The 27,337-nt window shown below is 40.7% G+C and overlaps 4 protein-coding genes across 4 annotated transcripts; all 4 read right to left on the bottom strand.

Annotated features, from left to right (window-relative positions):
* Window positions 1-1,604: 1,604 nt before the first annotated feature.
* Window positions 1,605-2,666, bottom strand: LOC130236557 (trace amine-associated receptor 13c-like). Its single transcript, XM_056467285.1, has one exon. The coding sequence runs from the start codon at window positions 2,664-2,666 to the stop codon at window positions 1,605-1,607; it is 1,062 nt and encodes a 353-aa protein (XP_056323260.1).
* Window positions 2,667-6,240: 3,574 nt separating this feature from the next.
* LOC130236468 (trace amine-associated receptor 13c-like) lies at window positions 6,241-7,302 on the bottom strand. The gene has a single exon (XM_056467185.1). The coding sequence runs from the start codon at window positions 7,300-7,302 to the stop codon at window positions 6,241-6,243; it is 1,062 nt and encodes a 353-aa protein (XP_056323160.1).
* An 8,547-nt stretch (window positions 7,303-15,849) lies between these two features.
* Window positions 15,850-16,905, bottom strand: LOC130236620 (trace amine-associated receptor 13c-like). Its single transcript, XM_056467359.1, has one exon. It carries the CDS (start codon window positions 16,849-16,851, stop codon window positions 15,850-15,852), a length of 1,002 nt encoding a protein of 333 aa, XP_056323334.1. The 5' UTR covers window positions 16,852-16,905.
* Window positions 16,906-19,105: 2,200 nt separating this feature from the next.
* On the bottom strand, window positions 19,106-20,167 carry LOC130236524 (trace amine-associated receptor 13c-like). The gene has a single exon (XM_056467247.1). It carries the CDS (start codon window positions 20,165-20,167, stop codon window positions 19,106-19,108), a length of 1,062 nt encoding a protein of 353 aa, XP_056323222.1.
* Window positions 20,168-27,337: the final 7,170 nt, after the last annotated feature.

Below are 27,337 nucleotides of genomic sequence, written 5' to 3'. Positions count from 1 at the left end.
TGGACAGATGACAGCCTGCTGCGATTGGTCGACAACACTGACAGGCTTTAGCACGAGACAGAGTGAAATGCCCAGCTGCTAATCAACAATATAAAAGTAGTCACAGTGCACACACGCTTCATAGTGGATTTTGGCTGCCAGTGGGTGAATGTAAATACAGACGATGGACTAGAAAATACTGACGACTAACTATTTTATCGAGCAAAAAGTCCAAGAACTGGCGAGGAGATATCCTAGCCCGTCACAGTCTACTTGCTCTTTTCACACACACACACACACACACACACACACACACACACACACACACACACACACACACACACAGGGCCGGCGCGTCCTTAGAGGAGACCTAGGACGGCAGAATAGAGAGGGTGCGGCGCTCAGTTATATCCACGAATACTCTCAGAGGAGACACACACACACACATTACACTCCTACCCGAGGACACGACACACACGCCTAGAGCGCCAATTCAGCTTGCTGGGTGCAATTTAGACACCTCACCTCGAACCTGAGCTGAACTATTTTGAAACTTGATCGTTGCATGTGTGTAGCAACAGCTGGCGATCCGTAATCAAAGCGGCACACGTCGCATTTTCATGTGGCTTTACACGCGATATGAGATAAACAGTTAACCTGATACAGTACACGCAGTTACAAGTAACAAAACACAACTAAATACACAATTTGCAAGCTAGAGTAAACTAGGCAACAGTTTTAATCGCACGTACTTACACTTGTGAAATGGGGGTAGAAACTGATCCATGATGCACTGATCCATGTTCTGACAGTCTTTACTGATCCTTCCTTTAACAAACTGATGAAGTCTTCTTTGTAAGCATGTAGTTTTCAGAAGCATTCGATCTGCTCAAGGCTGGGCTTTATTGCTGATGTTTCATCTTTGATTAGACTGTCCATAATATCCATCTGCACAGTGTGACTTCATTCGACCTGTGTCTGTGTGTGTCTCTGTTTGTGTGTGTGTGGCTCTTTTTCTGTTAGTGGGCGGGGCCGCAGGTTTCAAATCTCCCGGGTTTGCGCGCACAACTACTTGTGTTTCGTAGCCGCGTCATCACGAAACACCTAATGACTCGTTATCAAGATGACTCGTTTGAAGCACTATGAGTCGACTCTTTTATAGATGAATCAACAGTTTTAAACACTGTACACTTACAGATTTAAGCCTTAGCTGGATATTTCACTTCACTTAGAGCTATGTTACACACTACATGGAAGGGCATTTTCAAAAACCCGTAATATGGGCTCTTTAAAGTGTTGAAATATTGTTGAATTCTTTAGTTCTGCTTTCATGTGTGACCTGTTTTATTGAAAAAATAAACAATAGCTTCATAAAAATTTTATGAATGTCCTAATACATCAGTGAATTATCTGAGCATTATTTACCTCCAACATCTCCAATGCCCCACATGAACACACAATATAATGAATGTAGAAGTTAGAAACAAAAGAAACAATGTTATCACTACCAATTCTGTTTTATTACTCTTAAATTGATCTTATGTTTGTGTATTTGTTTTAATTAATACTCTTAATAGAATCACATAAAATAATATCCATAATGAGAGACGGCTTTACCACTTTAGTTACAATTCATTTTCTGTAAATATATTGACCAGAGAAGATGCCGACTGACATATTTTCAAAGTTAAGATGTGTTTAACTGTCTTTTTAAACCAGGGGTAAAATAAAGCATATACCAGAGGATTCACACCTGAGTTAGCATATGCAACCCATATTAAAACTGTTATAGCTGTGGAAGAGTTTACAGATAAAGAACAAATATAGTATGGGATATAGCAAAGCAGATAAACTAACACAATGATTCCTAAAGTCAGAGCAGCTTTACTCTCAGATTTCCTCTTTGATGAACCCTCCGTTACACATTTACCACCCTTCATCAGAGAGTTTATAACCTTCACTTGCTGATGAACTACATAGAAAATCCTCAGATATAAAGTTATCATTATAACACAAGGAAAAATAAAACACATGAACAGATCAATGACTATCCAACTAAAACTCACCATGTCTGAACACTCTCCATAACACACATCTGTTCTGTGTGAAGTGTCAAAATATCCATTGTTATTTACAAAGGCAGTGTTATAAGCAGAGTAGTAAAGCCAGCTCAGACAGATACTCTTTAACATGTTAGTGATGGTTATTTTCTGTGGGTACAGTAAAGGGTGACACACAGCCACATAACGATCAACAGCAATTAAAACCAAATTACCAAGAGATGCTGAGAAAATAAGCCCAATTAATATTAAATACAGAACACAGAAAGTGTCTCCAAAGTACCAACACGTCTCAGTTAGTTTGATGGCCCCCACTGGCATCTCAATAAGGCCAATAAGCATGTCAGCAACAGCCAGAGAGAGAATAATCATGTTGGTTGGAGTGTGAAACTTCTTGAAGTGAGAGATGGAGATGATCACCAGCAGGTTGAGAAACACAGTCCATGCTGACAGCAGTGATAGGAACAAATATGTGATGATATATCGGTGACTGGAGTGTTGTTCCTTGATGCATGATGAGTTGATGTCAGGAAAGCAGTATTGAGTCTCCTGATCCTCTGTCTCATAGGCCATGAGTGAGTCTCCTCCTGTTAGGAGTTTGTTCAGCTCTCCTTTCTGTCCTTTCATTTATACAGTGTCTGGATCAGACTGACCAACCCATCTACCGCCCACTCTGATGTTAAAAAAAATAAAATCCTCCCACTCCAGTAATTCTAATTGCTATGGTAAATCAAGCTTGTTTTTATCCTGAATTGTTTTTCTTTTTTAAAGCAAAGTGCTACATTTATTGTATTCTTTGTGTTGTTAATTTATATTAGTGGTGCAATAAGCAGTTATTATGTCTCTATTAAGTTTTTTTAAAGGTCTAGGCTAGGGAAAGCTGTGATATTTAAATATTTACAAAAGTATGTTTCAAATAATAAGAATGGAAAGAAGCAAATACAACAATTACCACAAATATTCAACCAAGATTAAAGGTGCTGTATGTCAGTTTTGTCAAATCAGGTCTATAGTCCAGCGCAGAGCACGTTAGTTGTGCGCCTCGCTTACACATTGCTTAATACACACAGGATGTACAGCAATACGCAAATATCTTTACAAATAAAAAAGGATTAAAATATTACAAAAGTTATTATTTTCTAGCCAGGTCCGACCCTTCATATCTGAACATGCAGCTCAACTTATTGTTTAAGCTCTTGTTCTCTCCAAACTGGATTATTGCAACTCTCTACTAGCCGGGCTTCCAGCTAATTCTATCAAACCTCTTCAGCTGCTTCAGAACGCAGCAGCACGAGTGGTCTTTGGTGAACCCAGAAGAGCACATGTCACTCTGCTACTCACCCGTTTGCACTGGCTGCCAGTTGCACCCTGCTTTTGCGCCCTGCGCTTTGCACTTTGCGCATGGATCATCAAAATAGAGCCCTTCTTGAAATGTTTACTTGCTACTGTGCTTGACTTTACCATGTCACAATCGAACTCTGATTCATTGCTGAATAACCAGAGCACACTCTTCAGTTGCTGCAGTTTCTACATGCTCAGTTAGGCCAAGGAGCTCTATCATTAATCTAACAAGAGATGACAAGTGAAACACACCAAACCAACTAGCTGGACTGGCGTTAACTGATGAAGCCCATTGGCCGACCATTAGCTTGGTGTCACAACCTTTAAAGTGTACCAAAATACTTTTAATCCCCCTACCCCAATTCTACCAGCCACCCACCAACCTTGCAGATCATTGTTACAGGACAAAGAGCAAGACCTCATCCACATGTCAGCAGATTTAGGTCAGTCTGCAAAGCCATTTCACCCTTTTGTTGACATGGCACAGGCATTGTAAGTGTCCTTATATTCAATTTATGGATAAATTTACAGATTGTTAAAATCTCAAAGCAATGCCCCCCGCATAGCCGTGTGGATAGGTGTAATGGAGCAAAGAAGTATGTTAAATTAATGCCTAAATGGGGACAGCGCCCTCTACAGTGTGCGTGGTGTAATAAGCGCGTGGAGTACAGACCGCCCACAGCAGAGTTAACGAAGCATTGCTGTGGGTAAGTCGCATGTTCCTCCCAGGTGGAAAATGACCATATATAAGTGTTTAAAGCACATAAATATTAGCTTTGATGTGACTGAATGTTTCAGTGAATATGTTGGGACACTGTTGAGTTGTGTTTGGCGTCGAGTGTGTTGCTCAATCTTGAGTTATAACGTGTTTATATAACGAGGCCTGATTGTAATCAATGTGTGTGCTGTCTTGTGTTTTATATAGAAGTGGTCATTTTCTTTATGAACCAGCAACTATTTGCACGTGCTGTCTGTCTCCGTTGTACAAGTATGTTATTAATTAATGGTTTCTAATAAATAAAATAAATAAATAAATAAATAAATAAAACAGCAGAGTTAATGAAGCATTGCAGGAAGTAGTAATTTTCTTTATGAACCAGCAACTATTTACACACGCTGTCTGTCTCCATTGTACAGTGTGCAGTAAAAAGACAGCCCAGGCAAGACCGTCTCATTGGTGCCGTGACCCAGATGATAGTGAGGTTTAGGGGGGTGAGTGTAACGGAGGCCAGTTAGTAAGTGCTGTGCAGGTAAACCTCACTCCTCTGACCTCTAAAGGTGCTCTAGCGACAGATGCTAGAGGCCATGGTCTTTAGCCTCCTTGTTAGAGGAACCATGCGGAAGGTCACCAGTTCGACCCCAGCCCGGAGCGGTTTGGGTGGTGTAGGACCAGCAGGGTTACGTAGACAATACATAATTTTATGGAAATCACTTTACCACATTACCAGGAGGAGGAAGAACCTTGTGATTTTACTTTACCCTGCGGCTGTGTTGGTTTACAGCACCACATACAGGTGTGGCATACACATTATATAGTTTTACGTACAGTGTGAGCAGTCTATAAACTGCTGAGCATTCGGATTATATAGTGTGAGCACATGAATTGTGAGCTTTGGCCTTGCATCGAATGCAATCTTTAAGCTCTTCTTGACTTGGTACCTTGCTGAAATCACAATGAAGTTGCATAATTTACTTATGGCCTAACAGATTAAGACAAATGTGTAAACAATATTTGAGAGAAATAGGCCATTTGTGTATATGGATCTATGAGTTCAGTGCATGACAAATTGGAACAAAAACAACAGCGTTGTTCATATTTCTGTTCAGTGTATACGGTTGAAGTCAGAATTATTAGCCCCCCTGTTTATTTTTTTCCCCAATTTCTGTTTAACGGAGAGAAGATTTAATCAACACGTTTCTAAACATAATAGTTTTATTAACTCATTTCTAATAACTGGTTTATTTTATCTTTGCCATGATGACAGTAAATAATATTAGACTAGATATTTTTCAAGACACTTCTATACAGCTTAAAGTGACATGTAAAGGCTTAACTAGGTTAATTAGGTTAACTAGGCAGGTTAGGGTAATTAGGCAAGTTATTGTATAATGATGGTTTTTTCTGTAGACTATCGAAAAATAAATAGCTTAAAGGGGCTAATAATTTTGACCTTAAAATGTTTTTTTTTTTTTATTTAAAACGTTTTTTCTTCTAGGTGAAATAAAACAATTAAGACTTTCTCCAGAAGAAAAAATATTATCAGACATACTGTGAAAATGTCCTTGCTCTGTTAAACATCATTTGGAAAATGTTTAAAAAAGGAAAAAAATTCAAAGGGGGGCTAATAATATCTATAATAATAGATATTCTATCTGTCTATATGTATATGTGTGTGTGGGGGGGCTTGTAATATGGCAGTTTTGGTACAGAAGGCCGTTCATTAAAAGTGTGAAATATTATACACACACACACACACACACACACACACACACACACACACACACACACAGAGTGAGCACTGCAACACAGCTTTAATGAGTTTTGCTTTTATGTATGACTTGTTGATTGAAAAAATAAACATAATGGCTTGATCACAATTGAATGAATATCCTAAAACATCAATGACTTGCTTTGTTATCTGAACCTTATTTTTCTCCAACATCTCCAATGCCCCACATGAACACACAATATAATGAATGTAGAAGCTAGAAACAAAAGAAACAATGATATCTTTACTAATTATGTTTTATTATTCTAAAAAGTGATCTTATGTTCTTATGTAATTATTTTAATTAATACTATTAAAAGAATCACATAAAATAATATCTACCATTATGAGAGACAGCTTTACCACTTTAGTTACAATTCATTTTCTGTAAATATATTGATCAGAGAGGATGCCGACTGTAATATTTTCAGAGTTAAGATGTGTTTAACTGTCTTTTTAAACCAGGGGTAAAATAAAGCATAAACCAGAGGATTCAGTCCTGAGTTAGCATACACAGTCCATGTCAAAACATTAATAGCTGTGGAAGAGTTTACAGTTAGAGAACAGATATAGTATGGGATATAGCAAAGCAGATAAACTGACACAATGATTCCTAAAGTCAGAGCAGCTTTACTCTCAGATTTCCTCTTCACTGAACCCTCCGTTACACATTTACCACCCTTCATCAGAGAGTTTATAACCTTCACTTGCTGATGAACTACATAGAAAATCCTCAGATATAAAGTTATCATTATAACACAAGGAAAAATAAAACACATGAACAGATCAGTGGTGATCCAACTAAAACGCATCATGACTGGACACTCACCATAACACACTTCTGTTCTGTTTGAAATGTCAAAATATCCATTATCAATTAATAGGGCAGTGTTATAAGCAGAGTAGTAAAGCCAGCTCAGACAGATACTCATTAACATTTTAGTGATGGTTATTTTCTGTGGGTACAGTAAAGGGTGACACACAGCCACATAACGATCAACAGCAATTAAAACTAAATTACTAAGAGATGCTGAGAAAATCACCCCAATTACTATTAAAAAGAGTCCACAGAAAGTTTCTCCAAAGTACCAACACCTCTCAATCAGCTTGATGGCCTTCACAGGCATCACAATAAGTCCAACAAACATATCAGTTACAGCCAGAGAGAGAATAATCATGTTGGTTGGAGTGTGAAGCTTCTTGAAGTGAGAGATGGAGATGATCACCAGCAGGTTCAGAAACACAGTCCATGCTGACAGCAGTGAAAAGAACACATACATGATATTATATCCATAATTGGAGTGTTGTTCCTTGACGCATGATGAGTTGATGTCAGGAAAGCAGTATTGAGTCTCCTGATCCTCTGTCTTATAGGCCATGAGTGAGTCTCCTCCTGTTAGGAGTTTGTTCTGCTCTCCTTTCTGTCCTTTCATTTATACAGTGTCTGAATGCTTGATCCTCCCAATTGAAAGTTAAAAAAAAAATCCCCCCAGTCTACTGTTTATAGTTGCTATAGTAATGCAAGCTAGTTTTGATCTTGAATTGTTTTTCTTCTCTATTTTTAAAGCTAAATACTACAATCATTGTTTTATCCATTAAAGGATGAAGGGGTTAAAAGTGATACACCATCCACATTACATACTGCAATACTCTTGTAGCATACAAAAGTAATCTTAAACCTCCCTACCCCAATCATACTAGCCACCCACTACCTTTGCAGATCAGGACAAAGAGCAAGGCCCCAGCCACATATCAGCAAATTTAGGTCAATCTGCAATAGTTTAGAACCATTTTCGCCCACATGGGACAGGCATTGTAGGGGCGAGTTTTGGATTTACACAGTAAAATACTCAGCCACCCAGTTTAAACATACAGGGATCTAACAAGCATGATATGCCACCCACATTAATACAATACTCTTAAGGCTGCTACACACCAGGCCGATGGCAGACAACTAGTGCCGATGAAAATAAATTGTGTTGTCGTTATGCATCGGATCAGGTCTGGTTCCATCTGGATCAAAAAGATGCACGAGAACACGAAAGCCGACTGAAACAAGAGACTACGTTATGCATCTGCGTGGAAGGACGCGGTCGGTAGCACGAGCATCGGTTTTCTCGTTCACAACTGGCAACTGGAACTTCCAATGTGCACATGCAAAGCCCAAACAAAGCAGTGTTTAGTGCTATTATCTCAGTAACTGTCACTCACCACTGAGGGATTCACTCCTGCAAATATGTCTGATAATCTAATAATCCAGATTGTTTGCAAACATTTAAGAAGTGTTTTGAATTGTCTTTCTTCTTGACTTAAAATATTTAATTTCTACTGTATGTGACTTCACTACATCACAATCGAACTCTGATTCATTACTGAATAACCAGAGCGTTCTCTTCAGTTGATGCAGTTTCTACATGCTCAATTGGGCCAATGAACATTAATCTAACAAGAGATGACAAGTGCAACACACCAAGCTAACTAGCTGGACTGACGTTAACTGATGAAGCCTATTGGCTATCCTACCATCCTTGAAGATCATTCTTACAAAATAAAGAGCAAGACATTATTCACATGTCATCAGATATCGGTCAATCTGCAAAAGTAAAAAGAAACTATTACAACTAAACCTGGTACTGCTGTATCGCCTAGATCAGTGTTCCTTAACTTTTTTATCACCGCGGACAGGTCAACGCTTGACAATTTTACTGCGGACTAGGGTGTTTTGTAGGTTGCTAGGTGACCATCATTCGTTTTCTCAGAGGATGACAAGCTGACAAAACATTGCTGTAACTCTGATACAAGTTTTACTTCTGGAGAAAATTACAAAGCACTGCAATGTTTGTGTGTTCTGTGTTTGTCTGAGATAATTAGTCTACCGAAATATGTATTTTCCATACAAGCTGAAGCTGATTGGTCAATTCTTGTCACATGACCCGCAGTGCGCTTGCGGGTTTCATTCAACTGTGTGCGTCTGGAAGGTGCAAGCGCATCACGCCGTACATCTTCATTGGAAACAAAGAACTTGTGCAAACTCTAGAAAAGACATGATATGTGAACGGCCCCTAAAAGGCTGCCGTCATTTGCGATCTCCATCAGTTTATCTTCTTGCACAGACAAGATGGATTCACCTGATTTTTTTTGACAAGTGGTTTGCGGATCCATTCCTTGGCAGTTCGTGGGTCCTTCACTGGGCCTTTTCCCCTTAGCAAAGAAAGGCATCTGTTTCTTACTCCGTTTGCTGCTTGTGGGTTAAATTGGGGCGCTCAAGTGACTGAGATGTACTGTCACCGAGAGAATACAGTCATTTTTCAAAATAAAAGACTTTTCAAAATAATTGATCATTCAGACTTGGATAATAAATAAAACGGAAATAATGAATGATTTCTTGTGCGGCCTGGTAACAATTGCCCGGGGGTTGAGAACCACATTTTACATTTACATTTACATTTAGTCATTTAGCAGACGCTTTTATCCAAAGCGACTTACAAATGAGGACAAGGAAGCAATTTGCACAACTATAAGAGCAGCAGTGAACAAGCGCTATAGACAAGTTTCAGGCGTGTAAAAGTCTAAGAAGCAAAAACATTAGTAGAATTTTTTTTTTTTTTTTTTTTTTTTTTTAATAGAGAGAGAGAGAGAGAGAGAGAGAGAAAGAGGGCTCAGTTAGTGGTATAGCCAGAGAGGCAATTGCAGATTAGGAGGAAAAGTGGAGACTAAACAGTTGCGTTTTTAGTCGTTTCTTGAAGACAGCAAGTGACTCGGCTGTTCTGATGTAGTTAGGGAGTTCATTCCACCAACTGGGCAGATTGAATGTGAGAGTTCGGGAAAGTGATTTCTTCCCTCTTTGGGATGGAACAACGAGGCGACGTTCATTCACAGAACGCAAGTTTCTGGAGGGCACATATATCTGCAGGAGTGAGAGCAGATACGAAGGAGCACAGCTAGAGGTCACTTTGTAAGCAAACATCAGAGCTTTGAATTTGATGCGGGCAGCAACTGGAAGCCAGTGCAAACGGGTGAGTAGCGGAGTGACATGTGCTCTTTTGGGTTCATCAAAGACCACTCGTGCTGCTGCGTTCTGAAGCAGCTGAAGAGGTTTGATAGAACTAGCTGGTAGCCCGGCTAGCAGCGAGTTGCAATAGTCCAGTTTGGAGAGGACAAGAGCTTGAACAATGAGTTGAGCTGTATGTTCAGATAGGAAGGGTCGGACCTTTCTGATGTTGTAGAGTGCGAATCTGCAAGATCGGGCAGTTCTAGAAATGTGGTCAGAGAAGTTCAGTTGGTCATCAATCGTAACTCCAAGGCTTTTTACCATTTTGGATGCAGTGATGGTTGCTCCATCCATCTGGATTGAAAAGTTATGGTGAAGGGTCGGGTTGGCAGAGACTTCAAGCATTTCCGTTTTCATGAGGTTAAGCTGGAGATGATGATCTTGCATCCAGAGTGAAATGTCTGACAGGCAGGCTGAAATGCGAGCTGGAACCGAGGGGTCATCAGGGTGGAAAGAGAGGTATAGCTGGGTGTCATCAGCATAGCAGTGGTAGGAAAAACCATGTTTCTGGATGACTGTTCCTAAAGATGCCGTGTAGATGGAGAAGAGAAGTGGTCCAAGCACAGAGCCCTGAGGTACCCCAGTGTATAGATGCTGTAGGTTGGACACCTCTCCCCTCCACGACACCCTGAATGACCTGTCCGAGAGGTAGGAACTGAACCATTGAATAACAGTGCCTGTGACGCCCAGTGACTCAAGCGTAGATAGCAGGATCTGGTGGTTTACAGTGTCAAAAGCAGCTGATAGATCCAGCAAGATGAGGACAGATGATTTAGAGTCTGCTTTAGCCAGTCTGAGGTCCTCCACGACCGAGAGCAGGGCAGTCTCAGTTGAGTGGCCTTTCTTAAAGCCAGATTGCTTGTTGTCCATGAGGTTGTTTTGAGTAAGAAAGTCTAGGACTTGATTGAACACTACTTTCTCCAAAATCTTGGCCATGAATGGAAGCAGGGATACCGGTCGGTAGTTTTCAAGTAGCGTTTGATCCAGGTTGGGTTTCTTTAGCAGAGGGGTTACCCTAGCCTGCTTAAATGAAGTAGGGAATAGACCAGAGTCAAGAGATGTGTTAATTATGTGAGTCAGTGTTGGTATGACTGCAGGAGAAATGGCTTGCAGGAGATGAGAGGGAATGGGATCTAGCGGACAGGTGGTTGCATGGCTTGATAGCATGAGATTGGACACCTCAGACTCAGAGAGCTGGGAGAAAGAGGTGAGCGTGTGTGGTGTTGGTGGTGTATCTTGCGTGTTTGTTGTAGGTGCAGCAAATTGAGCACTGATTTTTGCAGTTTTGGTATAAAAGAATGTAGCAAAGTCATCAGTAGTGAGTGTGGAGGATGCGGGTGGAGGAGGAGGGTGAAGGAGGGATGAAAATGTTTTAAAAAGCAAGCGAGGATTGGTGGCACTGTTGACTTTCTGACGGAAGTATGTCTGCTTTGCAGAAGTAACCTCAGTCGAGAAAGAAGACAGAAGAGTTTGGTATGTTATGAGCTGTTCAGGATTTTTTGTTTTTCGCCAGCTTCTCTCAGCAGCCCGAAGTTTTGAGCGATGCTCACGGAGAACATCAGAGAGCCAGGGTGCAGGAGGACTGGCTCGGGTTGGTCTGGATGTCAGAGGGCATAGTCTGTCTAGACATGATGTTAGCGTGGAGCAGAGTGTATCAGTTGCACTGTTCGTATCAAGTGCAGAGAGTTTGCAAGATGGAGGAAGAGAGTTAGAACCAATGGTGGATAGTCTGTTGGGTGAGAGAGAGCGTAGGTTTCTGCGAAAGGCAACTAGAGTAGGAGTGTGTGGCGGCTCAGGAGTAATGTGGATGTTGAGAGAGAGAAGGAAATGATCCGATGTTTGTAGTGGAGTTACTAGTGTTTGGTCAGCGAGGCATTGTCGAGTGTAAATAAGGTCTAGTTGATTACCTGATTTGTGAGTAGCAGAAGTAGGTGCTCTTTTGAGGTCGAAAGATGCAAGCAGAGTCTGGAAGTCAGCAGCTTGAGGTCTTTCTATGTGGATGTTGAAGTCACCTAGCACCAACAAGGGAGTGTCATAATCAGAAAAAGATGAGAGAAGAACATCCAGTTCATCCAAGAAGTGACCTAATGTACCCGGTGGGCGGTAGATGACAACCACATTTATGCGAAAGGGGTGGATAATGGTGACTGCATGGAATTCAAAAGAGCTGATTTTTGGCAGGGACGGTCTCTGAGTGAATTTCCATTCTTTGGAAATCAGTAGTCCAGTCCCACCCCCTCTCCCTGTCTGACGAGGAGTGTGGGAAAGAGAGAAATTAGTAGAAAGAGCTGCATGTGTAGCAGTGTCCTCCGGTCTCAGCCAGGTTTCAGTTAGAGCCATGAGACTAAAGTCAGAATGAGTGGCTATGGAGGTAATAAAATCTGCTTTGTTAACAGCAGATTGACAATTCCAGAGGCCCACAGAGAGAGAGAGTTGTGAAATAGAGGATACATGAATTGATCGAAGGTTGTGAGGGTTGCGCCTGCAGCGTACCTCCCGTGCTCTGCGAGTATTAGTAACAACAGGAATTAGTAAACACATAAAAAACACGAAAAAACCTCCGGCTCTGCACGCAAGCTCTTACAGTAAACAAAAGGAAACAGTGGCTAAAACTTGCTAGTACTAAACACAGATAGCTGAAAAACAATTTTAAATGTCCAACAACCAATACACAACCAGCTGAAACAAGTCTAACTGTTCTCTAACCAAACACTAAACACAGATAGCTGAAAACAATTTTAAATGTCCAACAACCAATACACAACCAGCTGAAACAAGTCTAAGCGTTCTCTAACCAAACACAGCAACTGAAAACAGGTCTAAATGTACTTACTCGGTGTTGCTCTCGATGCTACAGTGCTTCTCCTGCTAGCTAGACCACTGAGATTGATGATCAGTAGAGATGCATTAACAGGTAAATGCAGATATTTTAAATCCATCACACTGTCCTGTTTATGTCTGTAATCAATATGCTAAATAAAGACTTCAGTTCCATGCTCACAGCATTGATTTTAGTCTATCCTACAGCTCTGTCTGTTTGTTTACAGCGCCACATGTAGGTGTGGAATACACATTACACAGTTTTAACCCAGTTTTCCCATTTCATCTGGACACAGGCATTACTGTATTCATACATGTATGGACACAAAACCATTAAAATTGTTGCCTTCAGGATGTGATGCCTAAATCTTTTGTCTCCAAATTAAATAAAGCTCCAAACAGCTCACAAATACAGGTCAAACAATACATTATAGACAGCAAACAAAGAGGACAAGCATGTAGGTGAAAAGCATGTAGATGAAATATTGATATCATTTGTATCAATTCTGACTTCAGCTGTATATATATATATATATATATATATATATATATATATATATATATATATATATATATATATATATATATATATATATATATATATATATATATATATATATATATAACTGTACTCTGGGCTGGTAAAATGGCAGTGTTGGTACAGTAGGCCTCTCTCCAAGTAGTCACATGGGTTGGTGTGTCTTTGTTTACTCTTACTGATCAATGAAAACATCAATGATGTAACAACTCTGAGGACCAATTATAACTGTTTTATTTGAGTTTCATGTGTTATTGATATTGCTGATATTCATAATCCTCCACTGGTCCGTTTATTAAAGTGTGAAATATTATACACACACACAGACTGAGCACTGCAACACAGCTTTAATGAGTTCTGCTTTCATGTGTGACCTTTTGATTAAAAACATAAACATAATGGCTTGATAAAAATGTAATGAATATCCTAATACATCAGTGAGTTGCTTTGTTATCTGAACATTATTTACCTCCAAAAGAACAATGTTATCATTGTTATCATTATGAGAGAGAGTTTACTAGTTTAGCTACAATTCATGTTCTGTAAAAATATTGAGCAGAGAGGATGCGGACTGAAAGAGTTAAGATGAGTTTAGCTGTCTTTATAAACCAGGGGTAAAATAAAGCATGAGTCAGAGGATTCACAGGAGTTAGCATACAGTTCACATTAAAACATTTATAGTTATCAAAGAGTTTACAGTCAAAGTACAGATATAGTATGGGATATAGCAAAGCAGATAAACTGACACAATGATTTCTAATGTAAAGCAGCTTTACTCTCAGGTCTTCTTTTCACTGAACCCTCCATTACACGTTTACCACCCTTCATCAGAGAGTTTATAACCTTCACTTGCTGATGAACTACATGGAAAATCCTCAAGTTATGATTATGATACAGAGAAGAATAAAATACATTAATAGATCAGTCAGTATCCAACTAAACCTTATCATGATTAAACACTCTCCATAACACACATCTGTTCTGTGTGAAGTGTCAAAATATCTGTTATAAATTACAAGGGCTGTCAGTAGCAAACCCAGCTCATATAGATACTCATTAATGTTAGTAAGCAAAGATCATCCAGCTGTCTTTTTTGTGACAGTAGTGCAAACTCTGTGAACCTGCTGCCATGATGACAGCTCTGTTCGTTGTTATTGCACTTTTTGCTTTACAATTTTAATATGTTTGTTTTTCGAAGAGGACCGTCTTATATTTTATATATATATTATTAGATTAATTAGATTAATTATTAATTATATATATATATATATATATATATATATATATATATATATATATATATATATATATATATATACATAAATAATATATAACTAATAATTCTGACTTCAACTGTGTGTGTGTGTGTGTGTGTGTATATATATATATATATATATATATATATATATATATATATATATATATATATATATATATATATATATATATATATATATATATATATATATACACACAGTTGAAATCTGAATTATTAGCCCCCCTCAATTATTAGCTCCTCTGAATTATTAGCCCCCATCATTATTTTTTCCCCAATTTCTGTTTAACGGAGAGAAGACATTTCTAAACGTATATAATGATAGTTTGTTCTGTAGACTATATTATATTATTATATATATTTACATCAGAGTGGGTAATACATGTATGTGTATATATATATATATATATATATATATATATATATATATATATATATATATATATATATATATATATATATATATAGCTTAAAGGGGATAATAATTTTGACCTTAAAATGGTGATTAAAAATTTAAAAACTGCTTCTATTCTAGCTAAAATAAAACAAATTAGACTTTCTCCAGAAGAAAAAAATGTTACCAGACATACTGTAAAAAGAAAAAATATTCAAAGGGGGGCTAATAATAATTTAAGAATTCTGACTTCAACTGTGTATATATATATATATATATATATATATATATATATATATATATATATATATATATATATCTTTTTGTAAAACTGTACTCTGGGCTTATAAAAAGGCCTTTCTGTAGACAGTAGGCCTCTCTGCTGGCAGTCACATGGGTTAGTCTGCCTTTGTTTACTCTTACTGATCAATGAAAACCACTCTGAGGACCAATTCTAATTGTTTTTCATATGTTATTGATATTGTTGATATTCATGATCCTCCGCTGAACCGTTCATTAAAGGTGTGAATCGTTGTGTACAGACACACACACACACACACTGAAGTGATGCATCACTGCTTTATTGAGAAGAACAATGAGTAGAGCTTTAATGTGTGAGCTGAGGATTGGAAAAATAAACACAGTGGCTTAGCAAAAATGTAATAATTATCCTTATACATAATTGAATCGCTATGTTATTTGAACATTATTTACCTCGAGCATCTCCAATGACCCATTAATGCGCAATGCAATGAATAAAGAAGTTTTTTATCACTACCAATTTTGTTTTATTATTCTTAAAAGTGATCTTATGTTTATATGCAATAGTTTTGATAAATAGCATTAATATAAGCACAGATAATAATATCTTCCATTATAAGAGACAGCTTTACTAGTTACTTTAATCTTCTGTAAAAATATTAAACAGAGAGGATGCCGGCTGAAATATTGTCAGAGTCAAGACGTGTTTCACTGTCTTTTTAAACCAGGGGTAAAATAAAGCATAAACCAGAGGATTCAGACCTGAGTTAGCATACACAGTCCATCCCAAAACAGTTATAGTTGTGGAGGAGTTAACAGATAAAGTACAAATATAGTATGGGATATAGCAAAGCAGATAAACTGACACAATGATTCCTAATGTTAAAGCAGCTTTACTCTCAGATTTCCTCTTCACTGAACCCTTCATTACACATTTACCACCCTTCATCAGAGAGTTTATAACCTTCACTTGCTGATGAACTACATAGAAAATCCTCAGATATAAAGTTATCATTATGACACAGGGAAGAATAAAAGACATGAACAGATCAGTGACTATCCAACCAAAACTCATTATGACTGGACAGTCTCCATAACACACTTCTGTACTGTATGAAGTGTCAAAATATCCATTGTTAATTACAAAGGCAGTGTTATAAGCAGAGTAATAAACCCAGCACAGACAGATACTCATCAACATGTTAGTGATGGTTATTTTCTGTGGGTACAGTAAAGGGTGACACACAGCCACATAACGATCAACAGCAATTAAAACCAAATTACTAAAAGATGCAGAGAAAATCACTCCGATTAATATTAAACTGAGTCCACAGAAAGTGTCCCCAAAGTACCAACACGTCTCAATCTGTTTGATGGCCTGTATGGGCATCACAATAAGGCCAATAAACAGATCATTTACAGCCAGAGAGAGAATAATCATGTTGGTTGGAGTGTGAAGCTTCTTGAAGTGAGAGATGGAGATGATCACCAGCAGGTTGAGAAACACAGTCCATACTGACAGCAGTGAAAAGAACACATACATGATATTATATCCATGAATGGAGCGTTTTCCTTTAATACAAGATGAGTTGATGTTAGGAAAGCAGTATTGAGTCTCCTGATCCTCTGTCTCATAGGCCATGAGTGAGTCTCCTCCTGTTAGGAGTTTGTTCTAATCTCCTTTCTGTCCTTTCATTTATACAGTGTCTGGATCAGACTTAACAGCCCATCTAACGCCCACTCTGATGTAAAATAAATAAATAAATAAATAAATAAATAAATAAATAAATATCCTCCCACTCCACTGTTTATAATTGCTATGGTGATGCCAGCTTGTTTTGATCTTTAATTGTTTTGCTTTTTTGCTTTTTAAGACTAAATGCTATATTTAATATTATTTCTTTACAAATATTTTATACATTTATTATATTTATAATAATGGGAATGTTCCAAATAAAAGAAAGTGATAAAACTAACACTTACATCTACTGCCTATACTAATATGTAAATAAATCATCAATGTCCAAGATTTTACTGTAGTATCTCACCTAATCTCTCTCCATAACAAAACTTACAAAAGTGGCACTAATCCAAAAACCCTAAAAATCCTAAAACAACCCATCCGTGTGTTTTCTATAAAAGTAAAACAAAGTAAAATATTCTGCCCTCATCTTAAACATTGTACAAGGATGTAACAACCATGATATGCCACCCACATTACCCACACACCAAGGCAATGCCAAACAACTAGTGGCCAAAAAAACAACAACTGTGTTGTCGCTTCGTGTTGGCTCACATACTTGTTTGCCAACCGCCATCCAACAAAAAAGGAGCAGCAGCAGCTGGTGTTACATACAGTGTGGACAATCAAGCTGCTGCTGAGCAATCGGATCATACAGTTGAAGTCAGAATTATTAGCCCCCCTGTGATTTTTGATTTTCTTTTTTAAATATAAATAAAAAGAAACAAATACAACAATTACCACAAATGTTCAACTAATTTTAACATACAATGGAACATACAATGGGGGAGACAGCGGATAGGAAACCTGCGACATCTGTGTCATTGTGCTATGTGATAAAACTGCACATTATTTGCCTTTAATCGTGGCCAGATTAAGGCGAACCAGTGCAATAATCATGCTGTCGGATCGGCGTTTTGATATGTCACAGCTGTGAGATAGATGGATTTTGTTAGCAAAGGAGAGGTGCTCACTAAAGCTAGACATACACAATGTTTGGGTCCGATTTTGAGCTGAATTCTGACTCATGTGACTCTTCTTTCAATCTGGATGGTTTTCTGACATGTCACAAATATTGCTCCGCTCTCATGGGGGAATCACAGAGTTGAAATAAAGATAAAAACTGAATGGGTTTGCCCTCACTGCACCTGCACAAAAACAGAAACACACACACTACTGGATTCATAGGGGTGCTCTGGTACAATATAAATGAATATATTCCAGAATGCACAGAAATAATTCAGTGTATGATATTCTGTTCATATTTGTGTGAGATACAGATCTGATTAGGAAAAATATATAATTTGTTGTGGTTTTAATATCTTTCCACCTGAGCTTCACACTCCTTCACATTGGGTGGTGTAAATACACCATGTATTGGTTTGCCAACCACCATCAAACAAAAAGAAGCAGCAGGTGTTGCGTACAGTGTGAGCAGTCAAGCTGCTGCTGAGCAATCAGATCATATAGTGTGAGCACATGAATTGAGAGCTTTTGTTTTACATCACATGTGATCTTTCAACTCTTCTTGAATTGGAACCTTGCTGGAAGCTCAAAGAAGTCGCACAATGTATGTATGGGCATACATGGGCTTGTAAAATGGCAGTGTTGGTACAGTAGGCCTCTCTCTAAGCAGTCACATGGGTTGGTCTGTCTTTGTTTACTCTTACTGATCAATGAAAACATCAATGATGTAACAACTCTGAGGACAAATTATAATTGTTTAGATTTGTATTTTTATGTTATTATTTGTTTTGATATTGCTGGTATTTATGATCCTCCACTGAACCATTCATTGAAGGTGTGAAATATTATACACACACAGACTGAACACTTCAACACAGCTTTAATGAGTTCTGCTTTCCCGTGATCTGTTGATTGAAAAAATAAACATAATGGCTTTATCAAAATGTAATGAATATCATAAAACATCAATTAATTATCTGAACATTATTTACCTCCAACATCTCCAATGCCCCACATGAACACACAATATAATGAATGTAGAAGCTAGAAACAAATGAGACCATGTTATCACTAACAATTTTGTCGTATTATTTTTAAATGTTTTTAATGTAATTGTTTTAATTAATACTCTTAATAGAATCACATAAAATAATATCTACCGTTATGAGAGACAGCTTTAACACTTTAGTTACAATTCGTTTTCTGTAAACATATTAATCAGAGAAGATGCCGACTGACATATTTTCAGAGTTAAGATGAGTTTAGCTGTCTTTTTAAACCAGGGGTAAAATAGAGCATAAACCAGAGGATTCACACCTGAGTTGGCATACACAACCCATATTAAAACATTAATAGTTGTGGAGGAGTTTACAGATAAAGAACAGATATAGTATGGGATATAGCAAAGCAGATAAATGGACACAACGATTCCTAATGTTAAAGCAGCTTTACTCTCAGATTTTCTCTTCACTGAACCCTCCGTTACACATTTATCATGCTTTATTAGAGAGTTTATAACCTTCACTTGCTGATGTGCAGCATGGAAAATTTTTAAATATAAAGTTATGATCGTGATACAGGGAAAAATAAAACACATGAACAGATCAATGACTATCCAACTAAAACTCATCATGATTAAACACCGTCCATAACACACATCTGTTTTTTGTGAAGAGTCAAAATATTCATTATTAATTACAAGGGCAGTGCTGTAAGCTGAAAAGCAAACCCAGCACAGACAGATAGTCAATAACATGTTAGTGATGGTTATTTTCTGTGGGTACAGTAAAGGGTGACACACAGCCACATAACGATCAACAGCAATTAAAACTAAATTACTAAGAGATGCTGAGAAAATAAGCCCAATTAATATTAAATACAGAACACAGAAAGTGTTCCCAAAGTACCAACACGTCTCAATCAGTATAACGGCCTCCACAGGCATCACAATAAGGCCAATAAGCATGTCAGCAACAGCCAGAGAGAGAATAATCATGTTGGTTGGAGTGTGAAGCTTCTTGAAGTGAGAGATGGAGATGATCACCAGCAGGTTTAGAAACACAGTCCATGCTGACAGCAGTGATATGAACAAATATGTGATGATATATCCGTGACTGGAGTGTTGTTCCTTGACACATGATGAGTTGATGTCAGGAAAGCAGTATTGAGTCTCCAGATCCTCTGTCTCATAGGCCATGAGTGAGTCTCCTCCTGTTAGGAGTTTGTTCTGCTCTCCTTTCTGTCCTTTCATTTATACAGTGCCTGGAGCAACCCATCTACCGCCCACTCAAATGTAATGCAAATTGTTTTATAAAAAATCTCCAATTCCCCTTTTTGTTATTGCTATGGTAATGCAAGCTTGTTTTGATTTTGAATTATTTTTTCTTTTCAAGATAAAAAAATTGGGGTTGGGGTATACCACCCCTATGCTGACATGAAAATGTTAGTTGTCAGAGTTGTCGTATCTTAAAACAAAACTTACAAAAGTAGCACAAATCCATAAACCTAGTGTGTTTAGTAAAAAGCATAAATGAGAGAAGCACAGTAGAGGGTGATGTCAATAGAGACTTTTCTCTATATTTTATCCATCAGGGCTGGGTGATAGCAGAAAAAGTTATTAATGATGCAGTGTCCTGTGTGTATATATATATATAAGGAGCAATATACACTACCTGACAAAAGTTTTGTCGTTGATCCCAGTTGTGAGAGCAACAAATAATAACTTGTTTTCTAGTTGATCATTTGGAAAAGTGGCAGAAGGTCATTTTTTCCCATGAATCATCAGTTGAACTGCATCCCAATCATCACAAATACTGCAGAAGACCTACTGGAACCCGCATGGACCCAAGATTCTCACAGAAAGCAGTCAAGTTTGGTGAGGCAACATCAACAGCCTGAGGTATCAAGACATTTGTGCTGCCCATTACATTAAATTCTTCAGCAGGATAGCGCTCCTTCTCATACTTCAGCCTCCACATCAAAGTTCCTGAAAGCAAAGAAGGTCAAGGTGCTCCAAGATTGGCCAGACCAGTCACCAGACATGAACATTATTGAGCATGTCTGGGGTAAGATGGAGGAGGCATTGAAGATGAAATCAAAGCATCTTGATGAACTCTGGGAGTCCTGCAGGAACGCTTTCTTTGCCATTCCAGATGACTTTATTAATAAGTGATTTGAGTGATTGCAGAGATGTATGGATGCAGTCCTCCAAGCACATGGGAGTCATACACAATATTCATTCTTTTTCCACTGCACCATGACTTTATAATCTAAACTGGACATTATTTCTGTTAAGTGACAAGACTTTTGTCTAAGCAAAGTCAGACCTTACTATCCTAATTAATTCTTTAAAAATCAAGGCTTGATCATATTTTATTTTGGTCAAATAAGCGTAGTCTAGAGGCCTTTGCTTTTCATTTAAGCCACTTCTGATACCAAATGATCAACTAGAAGTCGAGTTATTATTTGCTGTTCCTAAAACTTGGATAGGCAACAATACTTTTGTCAGGTATAGTGTAGTAAAATGTTTATATATTAAATTTCATTATTAAATACATAAACCAACAAAAGTCACTAAAGTATAACTTTTCTAAAATTATAAATATTCCTCATGCAAATTTTTGACACTTGACCACTCAATTTTCAAATGTACAAAACTGCATAATAACTTATTGACTAGTAAAATATATTAACCAGTGTATATCTTTTATGCTGATCGGCTGCTATGCAGAATGTTTTGTAGCAGGAAGAAATTCTTCAGCTTGCTTCTCATAAGGAAGAACCTCAGAATATGTTTTTAAATGTAAAGGAATGTTAATTATGGACTTAGATAATAGGTAAACAATAGTTTGCATTCTCAGGCCAGAAGCTTACAAGAAAAACTTTGAGACAAAACATCTGAAAAATATGCTGCCTTGTAAAACCACATTCTCTAACTTTTTCCTTTGACTAACAAACAAAATTAGCAATTTGATGTGAAAAACAATGTACGCTGTTTATAATATTGGGTTACAGTCCAAATGTATTTGCCTCAGTTTATCTGTTTTACTAACGTTTTTGTAAATATATCTGATAAATAAAGCAGTAAAGCAAATGAAAAAAAGGCTTTTTAAAGAAAATGCACATCTTTCATTTGCTTTATAATGCTGACATGCAATTTAAAAGTGATGTAAATTCATTTGATCACAGCTAAATAAAATATATAGCTATTTACAATCACAAAACAAAATACAATCAACTACTTAATGGGATAGTTCAGTGAAAACCCTCCATTTCTTGAGTTTCTTTTTTTTTGTGAACCATACCTGTCAACATTGGGATGTGAAAATATGGGATATACCCACCATAATAAGGGATATCTCCTCCCCCCCTTCCCCGTCTGAATAAATCCCCAAATGACTAAATCTGTTTATCTGGAGCTGTTTTATTGTAAATAAACAGTTAAATGGTCAGTAATATGTTTTATTATTATTATTTACAAAAGACAAAAATAAATAGTATACATTAGCAGCAAATAAATTAGCAGTTCAGCTTATTAAAATTAAGCTATTATAAAGAAATAGAATCAAGTTATCAAATCTCATTAACCTTTTCTTCACTGTTTAACTTACACATTCTGATTAAAGAGCAACAAATGAATCTCTCATTTATTTGGAGTTTTCGTTCGATTACATTAAATAACAGAGGTGTCACTTTAAAAATGCACACATCTACGTTATAATGAAAGTATTTGATTGCTTTCCTAAATTTTTTTGCTCATTTAGGACAAAATGAGCTGTGTTTGGAAAAAAACACACCAAGATCGACATCTGTAGATGGTATTATTAATTATGTGTATATGTCTGTTCAAACATGCACTCAAAACCCAGACGCTCGCTCCCCTTCAAATAGGGCATACAGAATGCGTTTGGGAAACAGCGTCTATTTATCACTATGGAGCGCGCCAGCTGACAGTCATGCACCACTATATGACTGTTTTGAGGATTGCATAGGAGGAGCGACAACAATTGTAATGAAAAGAAGAGGAAAGAAGATCCCACCATTTCTATATTTATTTCAAAGAGTTTTCATGCCTAAATAAAACGAAAGCACCGAACAGACTCTCATTTAAGAGCAAGGGAGGGTTCAGCGGTATAGGTTGCACATAGGGAGGATTGGCTCTTTAATGTTTATTGCCACCCTTCAGAGAAAGGTTGAAAATATGGGAGAAATATGGGAAAATACCTTTGCGGGATGATATCGGGATAGAACTGTAAAATACGGGAGAATCCCAGAAAAAACGGGAGGGTTGACAGTTACACAAAAGAACACAAAAAAAAAAATATGTTGAAGAATGTTAAAAACTGGTAGCTATAGACTTCAATAGTATTGTACAATAGGAATGCTGGACAACGGAGTTGAGGATCTACACGCAGTTTATTACTAAGAGTAGTCAGACAGACAATGGTCAAACAGTAGCAAACAGGAGCATAAAGCTAATCCAAGATTGTAGTCAAAAATACAGGCAAACGGTCAGTCCCGGCAGCAAAGAATCAAAACAGGAAAACAAGGCAAGGATCAAAACACAGAAAGACTAGACAGGATTAACGCTTCATGATGCTACAGGATAACAAGACTCAGCAAAGTTTGTGTGAAAGTGTGGTGTATAGTCCAGGTAATCAGTGAAGATAAGTTTCAGCTGTGTGTGTGTGTGTCAGTGTCTGATGACTGTCAGCTGTGGAAGGAGTGATTGGAGCAATGAATTCTGGGATTTGTAGTTTGGTTTAGTTGGTTCAGAGAACTACAATTCTGCAACTGAACTACAAATCTAGTACGAACTACAAATGCTAGATTGCTGGTGAATATAACAAGTATTTTTATTCCTACTATGTATGAGAATGACTGCCGATTTTCAACATTCTTCAGAACATGTTGTCACGGTTCAGTAAGGGGAAAAAGGGGCGAGGACCCAAATGCAGAGTAAAGTAAATATTTATTATAATAATACAAAAATAAAAAAGGCAAAAACAGCAAAACAAACTACCCCGAGGGGGAAAACACTAAACTAGAACACAAACAGAGAAACAAACTTGACTGGGTTGGCTGGACGAAGCAGGGCTGGACAGGGATCAAGACTGGAACACATACAGGACTGGGAAATATTGACGACATACGATGACGAACTGGCACAGGACAGCAGACATCAGGAGAATATAAGCAGGGTTAAATTAATACACAACAGATGAACATAATTAACTAATAATGGGTTAACAAGGAGGGTGGGACTAGACAATAGACGGGAGAGCACCTGACACAAGGAGACAACACAAGCCAGGTGCTCACATTAAACAAGACTAGAACACGCAGCCAATGAGAGAACTCATTAACCGCGTGTTCGTATGACAAGACACAAAGCACACAACAAAAGCACGCGACCAATGTAAACACAGAGCCACGTGCTTTGACAACAGACGCAAGACACGAGCACACGATAAGTGAACACCTTACCGTGCGCTCACATAAATGCAACGCGCATGTTTCATCTCAGCGCCAACCAAAACCGAAACCAACAAGACGGAGACGCTGAGAATGAAACAGCGCGATGCTGACGAAACAACACAAACACGAGTACAAGAGCGCGCGTCCCAAGGACGCGCAGACCCCGCGCGCCCGCATCAAGCGGGAGCGCGCACGGTCCGCGCGCACCTTTGATGACGCGCACCCAGACAATGACAAAACAAGTGCTCGACCCAAGAAAACTCGAGCCGAGCACTACAGGACAAGACAAAACAGAGCTAGTGTCCGGACTCTGCCACCAAAACAAGAATTTACAAGACCAGAGTGGCAGAACCCTGACACTAGCCCCCCCCAAAAGGGACGCCACCTGGCGTCCCTAAAGGGAACATCCAACAAGGTACAAGACAAACAAGAAACACCACGAGACAACAAAACAGGCAACATCAACAAACACAAGACAGGGAAGTGAACAGGCAAGATAACATGAAGGGGGGGAGGGAGGGGAGCCAAGCCAGACCCAACAAAACGAACAAGGGAGGGATGGGAGGGCAAGACCAGGGAGGGACAGGAGGTACAGTCCAGGGCGGGACCAGAGGGACAGTCCAGGGCGGGTTCAATGGGTCAGTACCCCGGCAGGAAACCAGAGTGGAGCCGGAGGGTCCGTCCAGGGTGGTAGAGGGGCACACCAGGGAGGAGCAGGAGGGACGACCCAGGGACAGTCTGTCAGGGGAGACAAGGCAGGTTGCCTGATGGGAGCCAGCAGGGCTGGAGGCCTGTGGGGAGCCGGCAGGGCTGGAGTCGGCTTGACTGAAGACCTGAGGGGAGCCGGCTGGACAGGAGGCCTGTGGAGGGCCGGCTTGACTGAAGACCTGCAGGACGCCGGCTGGACAGGAGGCCTGAGGGGAGCCACCAAAGCTGGAGGCGGCTTGACTGAACGCCTGAGGGGAGCCGGCTGGACATGAGGCCTGAGGGGAGCCACCAAAGCTGGAGGCGGCTTGACTGAAGGCCTGAGGGGAGCCGGCTGGACAGGAGGCCTGAGGGGAGCCACCAAAGCTGGAGGCGGCTTGACTGAAGGCCTGAGGGGAGCCGGCTGGACAGGAGGCTTGTGGGGAGCCGGCAGGACTGGAGTCGGCTTGACTGAAGGCCTGCAGGGCGCCGGCTGGACAGGAGGCCTGAGGGAAGCCACCAAAGCTGGAGGCGGCTTGACCGAAGGCCTGAGGGGAGCCGGCTGGACAGGAGGCCTATGGGGAGCCGGCAGGGCTGGAGCCCTATGGGGAGCCGGCAGGGCTGGAGCCCTATGGGGAGCCGGCAGGGCTGGAGCCGGCTGGACAGGAGGCCTGTGGGGAGCCGGCTTGGATGAAGGCCTGCGGGGAGCCGGCAGGGCTGGAGCCGGCTGGACAGGAGGCCCGTGGGGAGCCGGCTGGGGTGAAGGCCCGTGGGGAGCCAGCTGGGCAAGGAGCCGGGCTGGGGCTGGCAGGGCAAGACGTCTGGATGGTCCTGGCAAGGCAAGGAGCCGGGCTGGGACCGGCAGGGCAAGACGTCTGGGTGGGGCCGGCAGGGCTAGACGTCTGGGTGGGGCCGGCAGGGCTAGACGTCTGGGTGGGGCCGGCAGGGCTAGACGTCTGGGTGGGGCCGGCAGGGCTAGACGTCTGGGTGGGGCCGGCAGGGCTAGACGTCTGGGTGGGGGCCGGCAGGGCTAGACGTCTGGGTGGGGCCGGCAGGGCTAGACGTCTGGGTGGGGCCGGCAGGGCTAGACGTCTGGGTGGGGCCGGCAGGGCAAGACGTCTGGGTGGTGCCGGCAGGGCAAGACGTCTGGGTGGTGCCGGCAGGGCAATGAGCCACGCTGGGGCCGGCGGGGCAAGACGTCTGGGTGGTGCCGGCAAGGCAATGACCGGGGCTGGGTCCGGCAGGACAAGACGTCTGGGTGGTGCCGGCAAGGCAATAACCGGGGCTGGAGCCGGCACGGGGCGGCGCTCTGGGGCTGGAGCCGACACTGGCGGGCGCTCTGGGGCTGGAGCCGGCACGGAGCGGCGCTCTGGGGCTGGAGCCGACACTGGCGGGCGCTCTGGGGCTGGAGCCGACACTGGCGGGCGCTCTGGGGCTGGAGCCGACACTGGCGGGCGCTCTGGGGCTGGAGCCGACACTGGCGGGCGCTCTGGGGCTGGAGCCGACACTGGCGGGCGCTCTGGGGCTGGAGCCGACACTGGCGGGCGCTCTGGGGCTGGAGCCGACACTGGCGGGCGCTCTGGGGCTGGAGCCGACACTGGCGGGCGCTCTGGGGCTGGAGCCGACACTGGCGGGCGCTCTGGGGCTGGAGCCGACACTGGCGGGCGCTCTGGGGCTGGAGCCGACACTGGCGGGCGCTCTGGGGCTGGAGCCGACACTGGCGGGCGCTCTGGGGCTGGAGCCGACACTGGCGGGCGCTCTGGGGCTGGAGCCGACACTGCAGCAGAGGCCTTCCTCTTTAACCTCCGCTTCTGAGTGCGGGTCAGTCCTTGAGGGCTGGACATGGGCTGGGAGGTGGTGCTGGTGGTGGTGCAAGGGATCCTTTCCTCTTGAAGGATCACTCTCTCCTTCTGCTGAACCATGTAATCAATAAACTGCTTGTATGACCAGCTCACCATTCTCTGGATCTGCAGAGGAAGAAGGGGCTTGTCCAGAGCATAATTTAGGTGGGTCATCAGCAACCAGTCATTGAAATGTAGCCCCTCAGCTGCCCTACGGAATTTATCCGCAAACTCCTCTAGATCCGAGCCGCGTTGCTGCAGTGATTGTAGGTGCAGGAACTGGGAAATGCGGCTGGAGAGGGAGCCATCTTTACTCCGCTGGGTCCTCATGTGGCCAGTTCGTACTGTCACGGTTCAGTAAGGGGAAAAAGGGGCGAGGACCCAAATGCAGAGTAAAGTAAATATTTATTATAATAATA

This window comes from Danio aesculapii, chromosome 10, assembly GCF_903798145.1.
Source record: "Danio aesculapii chromosome 10, fDanAes4.1, whole genome shotgun sequence".
Lineage (NCBI taxonomy): Eukaryota > Metazoa > Chordata > Actinopteri > Cypriniformes > Danionidae > Danio > Danio aesculapii.
Note: the sequence above shows the minus strand (reverse complement) of the source record. Positions and strands in the feature narration are given on the sequence as shown.